General features: G+C 46.4%; 1 protein-coding gene across 1 annotated transcript in view; it reads right to left on the bottom strand.

Annotated features, from left to right (window-relative positions):
- ANO7 (anoctamin 7) overlaps positions 1-21,002 on the bottom strand; it is a 52,286-nt gene extending 31,284 nt beyond the window's left edge. The window contains exons 1-9 of the mRNA XM_078611266.1: positions 20,952-21,002; positions 18,328-18,511; positions 14,138-14,325; positions 11,346-11,453; positions 9,584-9,720; positions 8,887-8,944; positions 5,993-6,103; positions 4,912-5,077; positions 390-480 (exon numbers count right to left, since the gene is read on the bottom strand). Of these exons, the coding sequence (XP_078467392.1) occupies positions 390-480; positions 4,912-5,077; positions 5,993-6,103; positions 8,887-8,944; positions 9,584-9,720; positions 11,346-11,453; positions 14,138-14,325; positions 18,328-18,511; positions 20,952-21,002 (1,094 nt within the window). The remainder of the gene's footprint in view (positions 1-389; positions 481-4,911; positions 5,078-5,992; positions 6,104-8,886; positions 8,945-9,583; positions 9,721-11,345; positions 11,454-14,137; positions 14,326-18,327; positions 18,512-20,951) is intronic.

Genomic DNA, 21,002 nt, shown 5'->3' with positions numbered 1-21,002 from the left:
ATTGAAGGCATTTGTTCTGCCGCTGCTCCTTCTGACTTCAAAAAGTGAAATTCGCCAAAAATCTGATCAAATCTGGCTGTCACTTCATCAAGCTAGTTGTAATTACTTACGAAACGTCATATTCAGATTGTGTGCTGTACTAGTAACGAATGTTCTGTTTACGGGACAAACCTTACTAATTAGCTGTGTCGGGTGGTGGCGGGTTAAACGACACATTTATTTACACGATCTAACCCACAAAAACCTGTATTATGTGTTCGTTCAGAATTAAATATACAACCTCCGACTAGCACGGTCGGCTACGTACGGTGCGAAACAAGTTCGAAATACATAAGCATACAACGCACGTAATGATACGCGCGAGATCAGCATCCGTCCCACGGACTCACGCGGGAGTGTTGGTGCTCATGGACATGAGGCCGGTGAGGAAGACGAGCGTGCCCACTACGGCCGCGGGCAGCAGCCAGCCGGTGTAGAAGCCTGGTGACGACAAGCAGCAACACAGACAAAGATCCCCCTTCACCCCACACCCCCCCCGTGTAGCCTTTAACAGACTGTTGGGGCAAGTGCTGTTCGCGAGTGGCACCTATAAAGGCCGGCTTGGCCCACGGAGTGGGTGGTGGGTGGTTAGCAAGCACCACGCCCGGCCGCCTTTGTCTCCCTAGTGGTGAAGTTTGCACATTTGAGGCTGGGTCGACCTAGGGGAGGCCCAGGACCGGTTCAGATAATCGTCACTGGCGGTGTTGGCCGTGAGCGAAAATCGAACTCGGGTCGCCGGGTTCGTAGCGCGCTGTGCTCACCGCGACACTACCATACCGAACCACACACACAGAGGTTAGGGCAACACAGTACGGTATGCATGTGTGTTTTGAACTTCGTTCGCACCGTACATCGCCAACCGTGCTAATCCGAGGTGCGGGGGAAGGACAACAAACTAAACACACAAAAAAGTACTTTCAAACATGCATGTGAGGATTGTGAGAAATTTACATGAAAGCATAACCAAGGTGGCCAAAAAGCCAGGATATATATTTATTATAACACTTGCATTAAAACATTTTTATTTTAAGTCAGAATTTAAATTTTTTATTGTTAATTCTTTAAGTAATTTTTTTTTTCTATTATCATTATTCACGTTTATTTTTCGTATTCGTTTCAGATGACATTTAAAATAATGGAATTAACCATATTGTGTCCTGACCTTTGTGCCACCCTGTTATAAGCAGAATTTCATTGTCTCTCCACACGCTAGAAAAAGAAAACTGCTTCTATTCCATCGGCCTATTGGCTTTGAGAGACCCAATATTTCCCATCAACATTTGTTTCAAACAAGCGGATGGACCTGAGCGTGCATTGACGTTCATCTGGAAGTCGCGATTCAATCTGAGAACCCCTTTTGTTATCGTTTGGTGTTCGCTGCGTGTTATTTGTGCCGCCAAACAGCATTGCAGGTGTGCTACTGGGCATCTGTGAGAAAGAGCTTCATAGCTCGTCGGATTCTCGTTCTTACACCGTCGCGACTAACTTCTGTCGTGTTTGTACCGCATCATTCGCGATACTTTTACCTAAATTTAATATCACTGATACGGATTTAATGATTCGCGTTTGATAAAGATCAGAATGGCAATTCAATTATCATTGCATGTTGACCTGAATGTAAATAGGTGGGAAAATATTTCAAGATTTTGCATCGATTGAGCGTTTAAATGCGACTGTGTCACGATAATAATTCAGAAACAATTTGCTTGAGCAGTGATTATTTCTACATGCACCATTTCATTCGTGCATCGTCAGCGTATAAATCTACATTAGTCTACGAATCGCATTGTGCACCGTAATATTAAGCCTCCGAAATAAGGCAATGCACAACGCACTAACCAGATACACGCAGCATACGCATTAATTAATTCAAGACACACCACGATTTAAAAGACTATCAGCCATTAAAACCTCTTAAATTTATCATCAATTGCGTGCAGCCTTGCGCTCTATCACATTTTAATATGTTCATTTATATGTTGGGTACGTTTTTTCCCTCACCAATAATTTATGCCTTTCCCATTGGCTACAAGAGTGTGTTTACTGACCTTAATGAGAATATATATATACAGTACGTACATGTAGAAACCATTTACTCTGTTTGCTTGCGAGCATTGCAGTTGAATGCTTCCCAGTAGGCTTCGATCAAACAAGACAACCGAGAACTGGCTTCAACTTTGCAGAGCTTGTTAAGCAACAAACCAAAAGACTAATTTTCTTTCATAATTTCATTATCATCATCCATGATCAATCCACCGCTAGATGAAGGCCTCCCAAACTCTTCGCCATCTCTCATGCTTCTGCGATATATAATAAATGCACCCGGCACCCGCACACGAGTTGATTTCATTGCTCCTTCTTCTTCGGTGGACTGGCTCTCAATATGCGTTTCATCCCAAACCATTTGCCGGTACACACAATGTTTCCAATTTTTTTTCTCTTCTCAAGTAATTTTATAACCTCATGTACGAATGAGTGTAACATTGATGCGGTAAACTAAGCCAGCAACATGGCCATGAAAAGAACAACGGCCGCTTTGACATTTCCCAACATTTTCAATGTCACTTGAAAGCATTTGTCATTGTGTTACATTTGAATGTCGTATTTTAATATAATAGAACTGCAGTGTTAACCGGCAATATTAATGACGCTACGTGAAAATAACATATTCGCTGCTGGTCTTGCGGCATGCGCCAGGGAGCAAATGATCTATAAGTGTGACTGAGTGGCGAGCGAGCGAGACGTCAACGTACACTCGTAATGGTACAGGTGGTGGCCCGGTTTGGGGTTAATGCTAATGGCTGTGTCAGGGCAGTGAGCCAGCACTCACGACATCTAAAGCCACACATCAGGTGACAGGCCGAGGATAGATTCGTTTTTATTACGCCCTCCGATGTGTTTTCCTGGCTGGATGATGTCCAACGTTTCACTCCACATGGTGGGAGCTTCTGGTGGAACTGAAGTAACCAGTTGAACAAAAATTAAGTGAAAATCTTTGTCACATATGACCGCGCAAAAATCCCTCCCCTGCGTCGCTGAACGTTTCGTCATTGCTCATGTGCATCGTCGAGTGAGCTGTAAGGGATAAAACCTGGCAGGCTGTCACAATATCCTTCAGGGTCTCCTGAAGGTTATAGGATGAAGGCCAATAACTATTCCACTGTATGTGTGGCCATGTCTATAATTGATTCGGGAATGGTGTCAAACTGCGCTTTGTTCTTTTCCTTGATACTCAGCACGTGACGGCTAGTCAATTCGTCAATTAAAAAAATATGTTTTACGCTCACGATACGCACACCAAATTGCGTGTCACTATCGATTATTATTCTACAATTTATTCCGATTAAATGCTGATGTTACATGGAGGCTATTGGAGCAGACGTCAGCTGTATGAGAAACAGAAATAAATTATAATCAATACAAACGAGACGGGGTGGGGGGTGGGGGAAGAGGTAAAAATGTATCGATTTCTGAATCAAATTGTGACCCTAAATCGTGACGATTCATCGCATCACTGGAAGAGGTGAATTTTACACGCATACGTGGCACTGATCACCGACAACCAGTGGACAATTATAATAAAAAAAACATATATACAACTCTAAAATGTGCTGTATTGTATTCAAGCACATGAGGTATGACACTATTACACATAATCGCGAGTAACGGCACTAATTGTGAGAATTATGAATTTGCTGTGGGTAACTGCCCCCAATATGAGAGATAAGGTCACGTGAGGTGCCCTGGGGGGAGGGTTCGTGGCTGAGAGGGCACAGGAATTGGATCCCCGACCCTGACGCCTGCTGCTGTATATTTGGAGTTTGCGTTTCTATCTCTCATCATCATCATCACGGTGTCTAGGAGATGTTAACTACCTCGCCTGGTATGCAGGAGGTCGTGGGTTCGATCCCGACCCTGACGCCCGCTGCTGTATATTTGGAGTTTGTGGTGTCCCTCTCCCTGTGGTTGTGTGGCTCGATCTCAGGGACCTCCAGTTTTTCCCTCCACATTTAGAATCAACATCACACATTTAGAGCATTTCGCTGCTATAAATGTCCACGTGATAAGCCACTTCGTTGAGCTGTCGTTTGTGATAGCGAGGCCGCTTCTGAAGAAGAGCTGCATAGCTCAGTGGGCCTTACCTGGTAAAATAAAAATGTGTTGCTGGGGGGGACCAGGGCACAGCGGGGAGCAGGGAAAATTGTAGAAGGCGAGCGGCAACAGCTTTCACACAATCCCGAGTTAGCTTCACTCTCGTATAATGGACAACTTTACTGTTCCGGCGTAAGTAATAACAGGACACAATAATAATAATATCTCATGATACCGGAGCAGAGGATAACTATGCCTAAAAGCTAGGACCCATATTGTAAAGAGAAGCTAACCCCAGCCTGGAGCATCCGAAAGTTTACCAGCATTGTTTCAGGTGAGCCTGACTCCGCTGGTGAGACACTGCGACTCAAAACCGGTCTGGAGTTTGCTTGTGTTGTGAGTCATTGCTGCTATAATTGCGTACCCTGGATTGTGTAAAAAATACTTTCATTTTTGTTGACATCGAAAGACGAAAATATATTGGAGACGCAGTTCCGGTTAATGCATTTTGTTCCATGTAAACGCATAGTCTTTGGAGTTCGAGTTATTACACAACCAACAACAACAACAAAACCGGGACGCTGAATGTCACGGGGAAGACTCACACGTCCCATGGGAAGATGCCTCAACAAGAGGGAGAGATCTGGAGAGAGCCAGGACAGGTGGCAACCCCCACTCACATTTGCATGCGTGCGGGTTGATCGCGTTTTCAGGTGACAGCTGGGAAATTCTTACCGCGTTTGTTGATTGTTGTTTGCGTTTTAAAAAGTGCACACGTACCCAGCCAGGAGAAGTAGATGGCGATCTTTTCGCCGAAATAGGATCGGATGTGGTCCAGCGGCTGGTACTTGTACCAGCAGCCCCAGCGTGCCCAGTACAAGAACAGAATCTGGCGCGGGTTGAGCTGCTCGGGCGACGTGGCATGGTTTGGCTTCTCGAAGACGCCCTGAGCAACCGGGAGACAAGTCAGGGATGCCGTGCCGTGCCATGGCTGTGTAAACAATGCGGGTAAAGGGTTGTTGGTTCGTCTTTCTGCGTTTACCAAGTTTACTAACCATTCAAATACAAATTAGCTCGTTCCACGCCGTACGAGCCCTACGATTGTTCAGCACGTGGCACGTGACGCGCTAAGAGAGTGACGAGTGTGATCTCAGTGTGTGTGTGAGTGTGAGTGTACACGAATCCTGGTTGTTGGTTGACTCAGTCCATCATCCCTCTGGGGTCGATTAAAATTGTTCAGCACATCGCACGTGACGCGCTAAGACATTAACGCTGTCTGCGTTGATAGAGAGTGATGAGTGTGATCTCAGTGTGTGTGTGAGTGTACACGAATCCTGGTTGTTGGTTGACTCAGTCCATCATCCCTCTGGGGTCGATTAAAATTGTTCAGCACATCGCACGTGACGCGCTAAGACATTAACGCTGTCTGCGTTGATAGAGAGTGATGAGTGTGATCTCAGTGTGTGTGTGTGTGTGAGTGTACACAAATCCTGGTTGTTGGTTGACTCAGTCCATCATCCCTCTGGGGTCGATTAAAATTGTTCAGCACATCGCACGTGACGCGCTAAGACATTAACGCTGTCTGCGTTGATAGAGAGTGATGAGTGTGATCTCAGTGTGTGTGTGTGAGTGTACACAAATCCTGGTTGTTGGTTGACTCAGTCCATCATCCCTCTGGGGTCGATAAAAATTAATACCACTTTGTGGGGAAGTCAACAGTGGTTATCCTACGGGTAGACTCACCCCCCGTCAAAGCAACAGGGCTGTTGACAGGAGATGAGAACCTCCTGAACTCTCACTTGAGCAGGAAATCATTTCGGCTATTCGGCCCTCGGTTCGGAAGAGGTCACCCATCGCTGACCTCGTGCAGGGGGAAGGCTGCGCTGTAGACGTCCTCGCTAAGCAGTCGGTCGATGCCAATTTCTGCCCTCTTGCGCTTGCCATAGGCCGTCCGTGCCAGGATCTCGTACATCTGCCGAAAGGGCCGCAGGGCAAGGACGATAGTTGATAATAAAAAAAGCAACTAGCTGACCCATTGATATATTTGCACGGTTGGCTACGTGTTGTGCGAAAGAAGTTCAACATGCATACAGATATACATACAAAGACCCCCCCAGTATAACCTTTAATAGACTGTTGGGGCAAGTGCTGATAGCGAGCACCTATGAAGGCCGTCACGGCACACGAGGGGGTGGGTGGCCAGCACGATTCCCGACTGCCTTTGTCTCCCCAGTGGCGATGTTTACACACCGCACCAGGTACTCATTTGAGGCTAAGTGGACCCTGGTGTTGGCCCTTGAGCGGGAATCGAACCCCGAGTCGCCGGGTTCGTAGCGCAGCGTAGCGCTGACCGCAACACTTTGATCATCTGGTCAAGGAGCATAAACCACCACGCAGACTGCGGTCATCCTCGCAGTAGCCTTTGTCTCGACATTGTATCGGGCGATTCTGTAGCCGTCTGGAACGCCCTTCCTTTCGATATTACGAGTCATGCACTTTTAAATCTAGATTCGCAACTAATTTCTTGAGAACTGCTTTTGGTGTTTCGTTTGTTGTACTTCCCCACACCTCCGATTTAGCATGGTTAGCGACGTACAGTGTGAAAGAAGTTCAACATACGTACATTGAACTAACCTTGAGACTGACTGAGGCTTTTCCGGATGAATGAAATGCATTTATATTGTCGCAGCAGCTAAAGCCAAATTCACTTCGATTCCCTTAAACGTAAAAAGGTACGAAATGATTTAGGTCCATATTCACTTTCGCGAATAGAAGTCTGGCAGAGCTGTCCTAATTCCTCAACAGCTGTTGACTCATGTTTATAAATGAATGCAGCGTCAACTCATTTGTAATCCCATTATGCCCACCGACAAGTCCAATTAAGCCACTCTCCATGGGGGGCGGGGGGGCATGCATAGCAGCGGCACACCGAGAGCTGTCTCCACTCACAAACACGCGCTCCGACAGCAGCACCACAGAATCATCTCTCGCGTGCCTCGAGCACTGCACATGTTGACATTTCAGCTCTTTAACCACCACCGCCGTGGGCCATGATTTATCCGCTGCTGGAGGAAAAGACTCCCCAAAGCATCGCCATCTCGCTCGGTGTTGAGACACAACGCCGTCACCTCCCCAACCCCCCCCCCCCCAACAGCTGATTCTGTTTCTCTCTCCCTTTAGGAGGAAATCCTCTTCATCCAGTGTGTGTGCAATGCTCCCGTTTTACGTGCGTGTGTGTGTGTGCGTGCTGTGAGGAACAGAGTCTGCTCATTACGTTCGTGCTGTCCAATGTCGTGCTTGCACTGGAAGTTGACGTGAAGGATTTGTTTGTTCGTCACGAGATCGTCCCGGGAGTGAGTGCACTTTACGAATCAGGGGGTGGGGTGGGGGGACGTGCAGTGGCGAAGGGACGTAGGGCAACGCACGTTCGCTCCTCTCGCTGTGCCCATGTTTTGTCATCGGTCTCAGTGACGGATTAAGCTAGTGCGGGGCCTGTAGCATATGTTATTAAGGGGCCCTAAATAAACATAAATATGAAAACGCATTTTTTTTACTTGCGTAGTAAAGTAATTGTCTTTTTTCATTTGCTATACAGCCAGATAATACGACAAATCGCTAACCTTAAACACCCCATCGTTCATAAAAGTTGAAGGTTGTATAGTACTATAGTAATAAAGCAAGTGCAGAATCACTGAACCGGAATTGATAGCTTTAAAGCATTTAGCGCGGGGCCCTTGAAAGTGCGGGGCCCGTAGCTACTACGTGTAGCTACTACACGTGCAGCTACTACACGTGTAGCTACTACACGTGCTACTAGGATAATCCGGCACTGATCAGTCCTCTATCTATCCGCAATCACCGCTTCAAGCGACGCTGCCCTTTGCACCGATCCCGAATGTAGTTTTCCTAACAGGGCAAGTCGCTGGAGAGGAATGGTGGCCGGCCTACTGATGGAACGGCGGCCGAACGACAGAAGACGTTCACCGCCAAACTAAACACCAAAACAAGGTGAAGCGATGGAATGAATCCCCTCCCCCCGCCCCGTGCAGGCACTGGGCGTATTTGAATCACGGTGGCTTATTCTTCTGGCGGAATATTTTTCGTGTCGCTTTGTGGACTGGAGTCCGTGTGTTGAACTTCTTCGGCACCGTACGTACATAGCCAACCGTGCTAATCGGAGGTGCCGGGGAAGGACAACAAAAATAAACACGCAAAAAAACAAGGTGCTGGCACGTGACTAGAAGCAGCCGCAGCCAGAGCGAGGGGGTATACTGGATGTGGTGTGCCGGGTGAGGAAATATTGTCTGGCTCGCTGACCCAGCTCTTGTTAGCGTTGCAAAATAATGAGAGATGGATGGATGGTGAGGGCATGGGGAGGTCTTCACCCAGCAGTGGATATACAAGGCACGGCACATAAACGTGTGTACATATATACAGCGTAGAAATGGGATTCGAAAAAAGGGGGGGGGGAAATCAACCCTTGCTATGCGAAACTTTAAGTAAAAAAAACGGTTCGACTAGCAGAATACATTTTACAATGGAGCATAACACGTCGATAAAATCAGGTGAGGTAAGAGGTAACACTCAAAAGCACTTATATCCATATTGTACAAAGCTACTCAGTCAATGTCCTATTCTCGAGACGTGTATCCATCAATACAGGAGCATTTACAGACGCCATGGATGTCTTGAATGTAAAAAAAAACCGTTAATACCGTATAATATAAAAGATCACCTTTTAAAATTTCCACTTACAATGCGTTGACGCTGAGTGTTGGTGAAATACGTGTCGTGATTCTCGCTCCCTAGAAACCTGAGTGAGACACGGAGCGGTGGCACAGCCCATGATCAGTCACTTAGAGAGCGGAATTGCCAACGCAAGGCGTGCGATCCGTGGCTTCTATCCTTTGAATTGAGTGCACAAGGGGCTGGGAGGTAGTCAGGAGATGGTAGAAGAGCCTTTTCATTTTGAACTGACATTTAAAAAAATAAAGTTCATACAAATCCCTGCACACAACCGATTAATTACATCCCGAGTTCCATTACTGCCCAATCAGGACAGAAAATATTGCTTCTAACCATCATTAAACCGAGAGCGCTGCAGTTGTTTGGGCACATCAATAGATCCAAAAATGGTCCCCATTAGTTAGAACTGCTCAACCCGAGCTGCACAGACCATGGCAGTAGATGCGGACACCTGATGCACAAATGGAAACTCAAAATATCTCCAGTAGTGAGCGACTGTGGTCATCCGGCACAGAGATCCTATCAAGGTAATAACGACGCAATGGCCGATCCACAAATACGAAGGAGACATCGCAGCGATCACACTCCGCTAGTCCTGTCGTGGTTATCCGGGCATGACCACCTGAATGTGAAATTGTAAATTGTTGCTCTGCATCTACATCCCCCGTACGAAAGAAGAATAAGAGGAAGACTGATGAGCGCCTACCTGCTGAGTTTTGACTTGCGGAACTGGCAGGTGTAGTAACCCAGGGGGCGGTTGGGGACGTCCTCTTGCATAATGTTTGGGATTTTCAGACGCCCAAGCAACCGCTCAGACCAATTCTCAATCGTGTTTGGGCTTCCCTTGAATCGACAGGACACGACACGGCACAGACACGAGACACGACGAGCCACCTACGATTCGCACGGTTGGCTATGTGCCGCGGGAAAGAAGTTCAACATACGTACAGGCAACACTTGTCGTTGGTTTCCTTCCGAGAAGACCACATCTCGCGGCATTCGGTAATATTTTGACTCCGACCGGCGGTCAAACCGTTGCATTGCTTTAAAAAACACAACGGACGGGTGGATGCAGCATTGAAAACAAACGAGGAAGACAAACCACGCGTGCTGTGGATGCAAGGCTTCCGCAATGCTTTACGACGACGTGCGGTTCTTCTCGGAGTTGTTTCAAGAGCGATAACGACGTTCCGGTTCCGTGGCGCACGACGAGATCGTGTCGCACGACGTTTCAGGGGATGACCATCGGCACTCGATTTTCATCGCTAAGTTTTTTGGGCAACCCTTTGATCAAAGTGGCCGGTTTTCAATGGCGTAAGTCTTTGATAGCAAGACAACTTTACGCTGAAGTTTCATTAAAATTGGATTGAATTTACAGGGGCCCCTTTTATAGGCACAGATAGGCAGACCTACGGATGGTCATGAACCACTACGACTAATTTTTTTATTTGACCAGGTAAGGCCCACTGAGCTATGTAGCTCTTTTTCAGAAGTGCTGGACACAAATTAATACCCCAACGAAGTGGCTTATCACGTGGAAATGCATAGCAGCCAAATAATTAAACACGTGATGTTGATTCTAAACGTGGAGAGAAAACCCGGATGACCTGGAGTAAAATCCACGCCACCACGGGGAGAGAGACACGCAAACTCAGAATATACAGCATGTGTCAGGGTTGGGATTGAACCCACGACCTCCTGTATACCAGGTGAGGTAATTCACATCTCATACCACCGCCACCCACTCCACCCCCTTAGATGCGGCACGGCACTGAAACAACACCACCAACATTTCAACAAAAGCACCAGTCACCATGTATACACATCTCGTGTTGAAGCAAGTGGCATCGTTCGTACTGTGGATCTATTCACCAAGAAGGCCCAAGTCGTCTGCATCAATTGGACGGCAAAGATCCCATGACGTCATTGGGAAAAAGAGCAGGCCACTGTGTGCCGGAATTACGGTCGAAATTTGACAAATTCCTCGAAGTTTTATAAATGTGTCGTTAAACCCGCCACCACCCGACGCATCCAATTAGCAAGGTTTCTCATGTAAACGGAACGTGCCAATTCGTTACTAGTGCAGCACACCAGTGTGTTGGAGAGCAAAGCCACAACATTTACAATCTGAAGTACGGCGTATCGCCAGTAACTACAACTAGCTTCATCAGGCGACAGACAGATTTGTGGAGAAATCCTCCTGGAACAAACACCCCCCCCCGCCCCCTGTATTATGGATGATATTGGTCACGAAAGCCTACGTGTTATACTCGGAAGATTCCTTACGTATGTATGTTGAACTTCTTTCGCACCGTACGTAGCCAACCGTGCGACGAAACCAGCACCGCCGCTTATTGGCAGAATAACGGGCCGGCGGCTGGACAGCCGTCACTGGGCGGGGGGGGGGGAGTCCCCCCACCAGTGCAGGGTGCGGTATAAGCAACGTTGGTGTGCGGGATGATGCCAACCTGCAGGGGCGCCCGCATGCACAGCTCCTCGGCGTAGTAGACAAGGACGTCCCAAGGGGCACTCAGCTTCATGTAGTGAATGTTCTTCCTTTCGCTCACCGTCACCTCCTGCAGACACGCGCAGGAAAAGGCAAACGCCACTGTAGCTGCCTGCCTGCCTCCTCGCGATGGCCCGGGCGGCGAGCGGGGTGGCCCTCTGCACGACGGCGCTTGAGCGTAACGTGTCTCTGTGTGTGTGTGAGATTGTTTTTGCTTTTGGAGAAAGTGTTCACTTGGGTTCGTGTTTTAACCCTCCGTCAACGAGCGAACCTACCTGTGCTAAATCTTGACACGGTGTCCTAATGCAAAGAAGACTAAGTGTTTGCGACGACATAAGGAACACGTTTACGACTAAGACTTCGAAGGGGAGATTTGTTTTTTCGTCCATCCGTTTTATATTTGTTTGAAACTTTTGGGTTTTCCAGCCGGCATCAATATTCTGTTCGCAGTGGGTTTTCCTCATCATTTACAGATTTTATATTTCAGTTCTATCGCTGTGGGAAAAAAAATTGGGTAGACCATGCAGAGATCATGACTGCAGTCAACTCCTGGAGTTGAAGGCCAACAAAAAAGACGTGACTGTCATTTTCAGTGGCTTCAAGAAAAAAAAAACTCACGCAATGCGTCACACTCGCCGAAGACGACAGGGAAAAGGACACTGAATCATGATTTTACTGGGTGCAGGAGCTCTCCTTGATGGCCGTGAGAGAAAGGGGAAAATGCCGTTTGACTCCTCATAATATTTGCGCGTGTACTGTCAGGCGCTATCAAGATAAATATTGGGCCTTGGTAGATAACGCTTGGTTGGGGGTACCCGTCATGTATAATTTAGAAATAAATGTGTTCTAAAACTGGGGGTTTTGGGCTACGTTACAGTTTAACAGTTATATTCCCTGTCTCCCCCCCCCCCCCTCTTGCCTTCGATTAGCACGGATGGCTACGTACGGTGCGAGAGAAGTTCAACATACATCCACACTCTCATCAGGCCCGTGTACAGTAGGTAGGAATTTTGTTATTATTTGTGGCAAATGACCTTTTTTTTTTATAATCCTGTAGAAGGGTCCCCACTGAGTTCGACTGATTTAGTGCTTAGCGGGTGGTTTGGGGCCGTGCCCTGTGGGAACGTTTGAGAAAGAAAACGGGGTCAGGCAGCAGGCAATGAAATTGCCAAAAACAACAAAAAAACGCCACCACTTGAAAGGCCTCTCTGTAGTGTTGTTGAGGCTGTTTGAACTCTGGATAACAAAAAAATAAAATAAACAATATCTGTGAATTCATAGTACGAGATCAGTAGCATTTACTGAGCATGTTCATGAAATATGCAACACCAGTTGTTTGTTTCCAGGCCAGTAGAAACTGTGAAATGGGATTTTAACGAGAAAATAATGATTAATGAATCTATCTGTATTTCATCAAAGCAATGTTGTGCAGAGAGGATAACGGCAATGATTTTTGATGTGACCATCTGGGGTTGAGCTTTAAAATAACGCAATTAAAATTTCAGTAAAAAGTTTAAAATAAATAAATAATGAACATGGAACAATTTACAGCCCTTTGTCAATCCACTGCTAGATGAAAGCCTCACCACATCATGTTGATCACGATGGTTGTTTGACCATACTTCACCGTGCTGTTCAGTGCGGGTTGAAAAAAACGGATGAGGGTGACCCAGGACCGATTCAGATATCACTCGCCACAGATATTAGCCTCGACCCACAATCTAATTCTGGTTGCCGGGTTCATAGGGCAGTTGCACGAACCAGCGTGCCTCTTTTCTGCCCCAAAACAATAAAACATATTCGTAGCTGGCCTACATTTACAGTTCGATTGCAAACGTAACTGGGACATACATACACAAAGCCACATCCGGTTGGCTACGTACGATGCAAATGAAGTTCAACATCCATTCATACATCCATCCACCCCCTGTCATTTGCAATTAAAACTATATTGCCATGTATATGCACTTTGGGACACGTAAAAGGGAATGGCCATCGCCTGAATATAGTGCAGTGTTAAATAAAATGAAGTCCTCTTTTAAGACGATGCATATTTGCTTTCAACTGGGCTGTATACAGGGCACAGGATAGGCAAGTTATTTTCGACACACGCACGACGTTCCCATCTTTGCAGTTGCTCCTGGCATCTTTGCCTTTCATGATGATGATTTTAACAAATATTTTATTGACGTGATCTGACCCAAAAACATACATTACACTGGTCAACACACTTTTTCTGGCATAAGGTATTCCAACGGTCTTAATGTAATTTTGGGGTGCTGATTCCAAATCTGGCATCAGTTTTTGTCTATCACATCAGGTTTTTGAGATATCAAATATTGCATTTTCAATAAAAACTGCAGAATATTAAAAAAAATGTGGATATCTACATAAAATGATATTATAAACACACTATCCTAAAAATACAGCACCATATTTTAACACTAAAGCAGTCACTGACTCGCATCAACTTGCAATCATAAGTGACAGTTAATTTCGGGTAAAATCAATGAAAATGAGGTATGCCGATAGCATAACAATGAGATGTGATAGAGCAAATCTGAGATCAGATCTGGAATCAGAACCCTGAAATTTGTCTAAAACAGCTGCAAAAGTCCATGCCAGAATTTAATTTTTTTGTTGACCGTGTGTTATTAATCGTAATAATGGTGAAGGAAAGGCTCTTAACTGTTCAATGTAATAGCCCACCTCTTTCTGTCGTACGAATTGGCGATGGGGGGTGAGTGGCCTCACCTCCTCCATGAGTAAGCCCGACTTCTCCAGGTTGGTCAGGAACTTGGTGCGCCACCGTCCCTGCTTGTCCTGGCCACTGCCGCGCTCCATCTGCCTCTCGATGTCCTGCCGCTCCATCTCGTGGTACCGCCGGCTCCCCCTTCGCTTCCTCGCCTCACCCACCTTCTCCTCCCACACCAGGATAAAATCTGCGGCGGGGAGGGAGAGCGTCGTCGCAGTGGTTCGGCAAAGGGTTGCCTTTGGTGTTTCCATAATCAACGTTTTCGGGTTTAGATCGCGTTATTTATAAATGTGTCGTAACCCTCCACCACCCGACACGGCCAATTAGTAAAAAAAAACGCGATCTAAACCCAAAAACGTTGATTATGAATAATATTGGTCGCGAAAGCCTACGTGTTAAACTTTGGTGTTCCCGCAACGGCTCATCATTCGAGGCTATCGCGAAGACGACGTTTCACAGACGGCTACAACCTGACCCTAGGCGGCGATGCTGCTGTGTGGGGTTTACCTTATTCAATGATTTGCGAGTGCTTTTAATGAACTTACAGAATGTGGACTGTGATGGCGGCACACATGGTCTCCTCTGAGAGGACTGATGGGGCTGAGCGAGCTCGTGTGTGATTGAGACGATTCGTCCATGAGCCAAGGGCACCACCGCGGCAAGATGTTAACTCCCTCGCCTGGTATGCAGGAGATCGTGGGGTCAATACAAATCCTAATGTCAGTATATTTAGAGTTTGCGTGTATCTCTCTTCGTGGTTGCATGGATTTTTTTCCAGGTGCGACGGTTTGTCCCTCCACATTTAGAAACACGCGTTCAGATTATTTTGATGCAATACATTTCCACACGATAAGCCATTTCGTTGAGCTATCATTTGGGGCCAGATCGCTTCTGTAAAAGAGATATATAGCTTAGTAGGCCTTACCTGGTATGTTTCGCTTTTCGGTACCACGTGAAGTAGCATGACTTCAATAGTTCCAATTTATTTATGTGTCCAATGCATTATGCGATGACCATTTGAAATTAGTGGGTTTCCAAGTAATTTAATTTTGTTATTAACCATCTAACTAAACCAGTAGGGAATTCTGATTCGGCCCATGGACTAGATGGTGGGGCTGATGGGGCTGAGAGAACACGACACCAGCCACACGGGGTTAACCGAGGACGTGGCAAATTCATTGCCAAGGGAGGAGGCGACAGTGATGGGAACGGAGGTCGTACGAGGCTCGAGGGCCATTAGAGGGCAAGGCAATGGGACCGGTGGCTGTTGGTGGAGTATCGGGTAAAATATAGTAATTATACTAATAAAAATGTAACTGTGGATTTAAAAAAATATATAACGAATGCACACACACTTCCTGCAAGTAGTGTTCTGTTAATTAATTACTGGAATAATCGAATGGAAGCCAGGAATGGGAGAATAATTAACAAGATTGATCATGGCTTTGGCCAGATGTAAAAAGGCCGTGGAGAAAGTGTCCATTTTATGTAGAGCACTTATAAACTCAGCACAATGTAACTGCAATACTGCTGTCGTGTGCTGTCATGGCTATCACGCTGGACTTGCAATCCAGAGGTCACCTATTCGGTGAGAACGTATGTATGTTGAACTTAGATTTGAAGTTTTCGTGACTGCAAGGATCCATACTCTTTGGTTTTTTCGGTAAAGTCACGTAGGTGAAAACAAAATAAAAATGAAAACAACTAAATTAGATCACGACGTTTCGGAAGCAACACAAGCCTCCGTCAACAGGTGTGACTGCTCCATCAAAATTACTGAAAAAAATAAAGAGTATGTTGAACATATTTTGCACTGTACATATAGCCAACCGTGTTCATCTGAGTGTGCGGGGAAAGGACAACAAACCAAACACAAAAATCAGTTCTAAAGAAATTACTTTTCAATGTCAATTTAAAAGTGCATAGCTCCAGTGGCTTCCTAATATCGAAAGTAAGAGCATTCCAGACGGCCGCAGAAGCTCATCTGAAAGCGCGCGATATGCAGTGACCGTCTTTGTTCGATGCGTGCCAAAAGCCGCTGAGAGGATGACCGGAGTTCGCGTGGTCGTTGATGCTCCTTGTCGAGATCACGGTGTTGTGGTTAATTTGTGGCAAGTACTTTGTGTGTAATGAATGCCATCCTATGATGCATTCATTCATTCGGCAACCGACAGTCAATGCAGCTAAGCGAGTCGTGGATGGACATGGTCGGATCTTGCAGCAGTTAAAACAACGGGCACGTTTATTAAATCCGCCACCACTAACCACCCAGCAATGTACATTCGTTAATTTCGTGTCCAATCAGACCAACTTAGATCAACGACGACCAATTGTGGGGGGCAGGGGGGTGGGGTGTCACAGGCCCACGCGCGCACCACGGTCAGGAGCGGTGATCACGCCGTCGGCTGTGCACAGCTCCCTCCTCTGACAGAGACGACACACCGGAGCTGAGTGAGCGATGAAGCATGAAGCATCGTTTGCTCTTTGCCGCAGATGCAGTTCGCGTTCGGGGGGGGGGGGGTGCAGGGGCGGTTTCTTCATTAGGGCGATTGGGCGACGCACCACCAATGTCATTCAACCACAGAGTCACGCTAGCCGTCACTGTGCCTCTGGATATAGTCCAATCAGCGTCATGCTACGTTCTGTGGAGTACCGCCTCTTTTTGGGCGATTTCACTCCGGCTGAGAATCGCCCCGAGTGGTCCCATAGACTTACATTCAAAGATGTTTTTTTTCGAACGGGGGGCGCTGCAATGCATTCTCTATGGCTTCCGGGAGGGCTCGCACTAACGTGCTTACGTCATCATACGTAAGCACGTTTCATCCAACAAAATTATTTATCGCCACCTAGTGAAATCTTTAATAAAAGAAACTTGAGTGGATTGTATTAATAGTGAGTATAGAAACAAACAAGATGTATTGTAAGAGTCACTTTATTTTTCATTAATATTAAAGAAGTGAAGTTGCCTTTACATGCTTAAGCTGTTAATTTATCCTTTGCATGGGTGGACCTTATCCTTATAAATCATCCAGACATTTGCCCCCCCTGAGAGATTTTGCAGGAGCCGCCACTGGGGGGGCGTGAGAGTGGCCTGGTTCAGACGGCCCCACACGCCCGTTGAGGTTCGCTCTGCAGTGGTGGCCGGTGCGGTGCTAGCGTCGCCACATTTGCCCGTGGTTCTTCCGACCCCGTCATGGGCGGAGTGCCCCTTTGCTCACAAAACCTCATCCTTCGGAGCCGCCAGTGTCGCCCGAAGTCGTGCGTTCCACATTCGGAGCTGCGTGCTCTCCGGAGATGAACCAAGAGGTTTCCGTGGGGCTGTGTAAAATTCCCCGTGCGACGCGAGGCTACTATCAGCGAGTAAAGGATTTGATTTTAAACTAAACTATTTTTATTTTATTTTACCAGGTAAGGCCCACTGAGCTATATAGGTATTTTTGAGAAGCTACTTGGCTGTCACAAATGATAGCTAAACGAAGTGGCTTATCGTGTGGACATTTATAGCAGCCAAATACTCTAAACGCAGGAGGACCCGGATAAAAAAACCCACATGCCACGGGAAGAGCATGCAAACTCCAAATATACAGCAGGCGTCATGAGCCAGAATCGAATCCACGATCTCCTGCATACCAGGCGGAGTAGTTAACATCTCGCCAACATGGCAGGCTATGTTACTGGCAGCAGATTTGTGAATTAATTCTACTGGCAGCAGCTATGGAATTTGTGGCTACTGGCAGTAGACATCTGCTGGTAGAGCGGATGCCTTGGGTCCGTAGTCTGGCACGAGCGTTTTGTGTGGCTGGCCACAATTCAAAGTGTGTAATGTCTCCACCGCGATCAATCAGCAGGTCACGTGTCGTGTGGTATAAAGTGTGGGAACCTCTTCCAGCACGTCTGGCCAGTGTGAAAGAGTAGGCCAAAATACCCGATCTAGAGCTCCCTCTAGAGTGGAGGCCCTTCTGCCAGCAGAGGCATGAGCGAACAATTTGCAGGGCTGCACTTTTCCCCTTTATGCAGTCCGAACGTGCGACCTTTATACTGAAACTCCAGTGTGCCAATTTAGACGTCATCGCCAAGAAAATCAAGTAAGGGCAACGGTAATTTGTTTAGTTAATGGTTCTGCTCGTGTGTACAATGGGAATACCACGCCATACACCTCAATTAATGAACCCATCACCGGTTCACTTACCAATTTTTGTCCTCCCATCGTGGAAGTAGTTTCCCTTGGGCGGCTGCTGTGGCGTGCCCGTGGAATCCATCGGATGCTCTTCCCCCCCATCCTGCAATGAAGGGAATGGTAAAATCCACCCAAGGCACGTACGTATGTTCCGCTCGTGACGAGCCCGAGGCACCCAGGACTGACCAACGCACCCCTATACTCAACATTAATTTAATAGGAATGGCGGTGCTTTGAGACCAGAGGATTTTGGTGAGCTGAAATGTGCACGAATTTCCATGCAACGCAGTAGCAGCACATTCTGCGGATTTTAAGACACTCCGGAAAGTAAAAAGCACCCCAATTTTCACAAATCTTGTCACACGCACAGTCACCCATTGGGTTATGGGACGCATTCACAACTTGTGTTTTAAAATACGAGGGGAAACAGTGCGTCTTATAATCCGGAGAATAGGGTCATCATTTACAGACCTTCATCAATCCACTGCTGGATGAAGGCCTCCTCATTGCTGGTTATGTGGATTGTTTTCCAATACTTGACTCTGTTGGTCAGTGTGCATTGGGGAAGTCGGAGGGGGTTGGTTACAGGACTGAGTCAGATGTCACTTGCCACTTATATTCGCTGTGACCGGGAATATAATTCAGGTCGCAGTATCATTCCCGTACATCCAAGAGTGCACACCTCTACACTATGGGGCTCGCTAGATTGGCTAATGCCAACAAAAAAATCTAATCTGTAAATTTCGAGACAACCCCATCATCATCATCATGACAGAACAAACAGCGCAGGCCGGGAAAGCCGTGAGTTTCAAACAGCACACAGGAACGTGCACATAAAGCTCTGAGTGTATTAAATTTCGATTTAAAGCTTTCGTGACTGCAGGGATTCATCTTCTTGGTTCTTTCGGTAAAGTCACGTAGAATGGAAATAATAAAATAAAAAAATACAAATATTATAATATTATTGTATTATGTTTTAGTTTTATTATTTTATTATTTCCATTCTACGTGACTTTACCGAAAGAGTGTATTGTTTGCAGAGGCTCGACTTTGCAGCAGTTATCATCGGTGACTATGCAGTGCTGATGAGTCCTAAGAGTGACGAAACCAGTCTGCGGTTGTCTCTTTCTTGCTGCCATCTGTTGGTCGGTCACATTTGCTCAAACTTCTTTGGCGGTGACTGAAGTAAGACAAGAGGGATGACATTGCAGTTCATCACGAACTGTTTATGGTTTTTCTAACAATGCACAAATGCCCGAGTGCTCTTCGTCCATGTCTCTGTGTGTTTTGTGAAACTTTTTCCCCCCCCCTAATATATTCATAATAAAGGTTTTTGGGTTAGATCGCGTAAGTATAACTATTGTGTCGTAACCCTCCACCACCTAACACAGCCAATTAGTAAGGGATTTGTCACGTAAATACAACGCCAATTAGTTACTACTTGAGCCCACTGGTGTGTGGGAGAGTACACAACATTTACACAACACTTACACGATCTAACGCAAAAAAAACCTTTATTATGAATAATATTGGTCGCGAAAGCCTACGTGTTCCACTTGTTTTTCCGGTCGGTACTGTTTATGTTTTCCTCTTATGAATGGGGTGTCTCTTTGTCTACAGATTTAATGTGTGAACAGCATTTTGCTTTAGAATATATTTGATCCCAATTAATGAAATAACATTTTACAGCGCCCACACGCACTGTTGGCAAGGATTAATTATATGAATTGGTAAGCATATTAATGATCTTAATTGCGTTATCAAATTAACGTGCACTTTTCCCGTCTGATTTCTGGAAGTCTTGCAATTAAACACTCGTGACAATTACCACCCTCTAACTTGCATATCGTTTGGAAATAATGCGACTAATAAGGCAACAAATTGGAAGAAAATGTAGATTTTTTTTGTTATATCCAGTTTAACACGTAGGCTTTCGCGACCAATATCATCCAAAATATAGTTTTTTTTGGGTTAGATCGCATATATGTCCAAATGCGTCGTTAAACCTGCCACAAATCTGCACAAATCTGGCTGTCGGCCTGATGAAGCTAGTTGTAATTACTAACGAAACGTCGTACTCAGATTGTAAATGTCGTGGCTTGGCTCTCCAACACACCGGTTCGCTGTACTGATGTCGAATTGGCACGTTCTGCTTACATAACAACCCTTACCGTTTGGCTGTAATGGGTGGTGGCGATCGAATGCAAAACAACCTCTATACAATTGCTCTGCACAGGTTATCAGGGGGCAGTAATCGCTATGGCCTCCTTCTTGTTCATCTTCGCCCGTGTCTCCTGTCCAACCTCGACACGGTGGTCTTTTCCCAATATTCTGCACAGGCCACCGCTGCTGGTGTCGGCATTGCCAAATGTTGAGGAGTGGCATTGTGGTGCTGCGGGGCATCTCAGGAGATACTCCACTGTTTCCTTCTCCTGACAAGCACCATTGGTCGGTTGTGCAGAAGCCCCCCCGCCCCCCACGATTTCATGAGAGAGTTGCATTTTCCGAAACCCACTCTCAGTCCAACTCCGCCATATGAGCCATTTGGAATTGTAGCCAGATGCGAGCTCCTCGCTGTGGGGAATTCCTGGCAGTTTCCAGTGATGTGGTCAAGTGGTACAGTGGAGCACAATCACCTTTTTGTTACTCTCGATGAGAGACGACGGTGGTGCTGGCTGATGGGCCAT

Source organism: Lampetra planeri, chromosome 36 (assembly GCF_965212315.1).
Source record: "Lampetra planeri chromosome 36, kcLamPlan1.2.h2, whole genome shotgun sequence".
Taxonomy (NCBI): Eukaryota; Metazoa; Chordata; class Hyperoartia; order Petromyzontiformes; family Petromyzontidae; genus Lampetra; species Lampetra planeri.
This window is presented reverse-complemented; position numbering and strand designations above follow the sequence as displayed.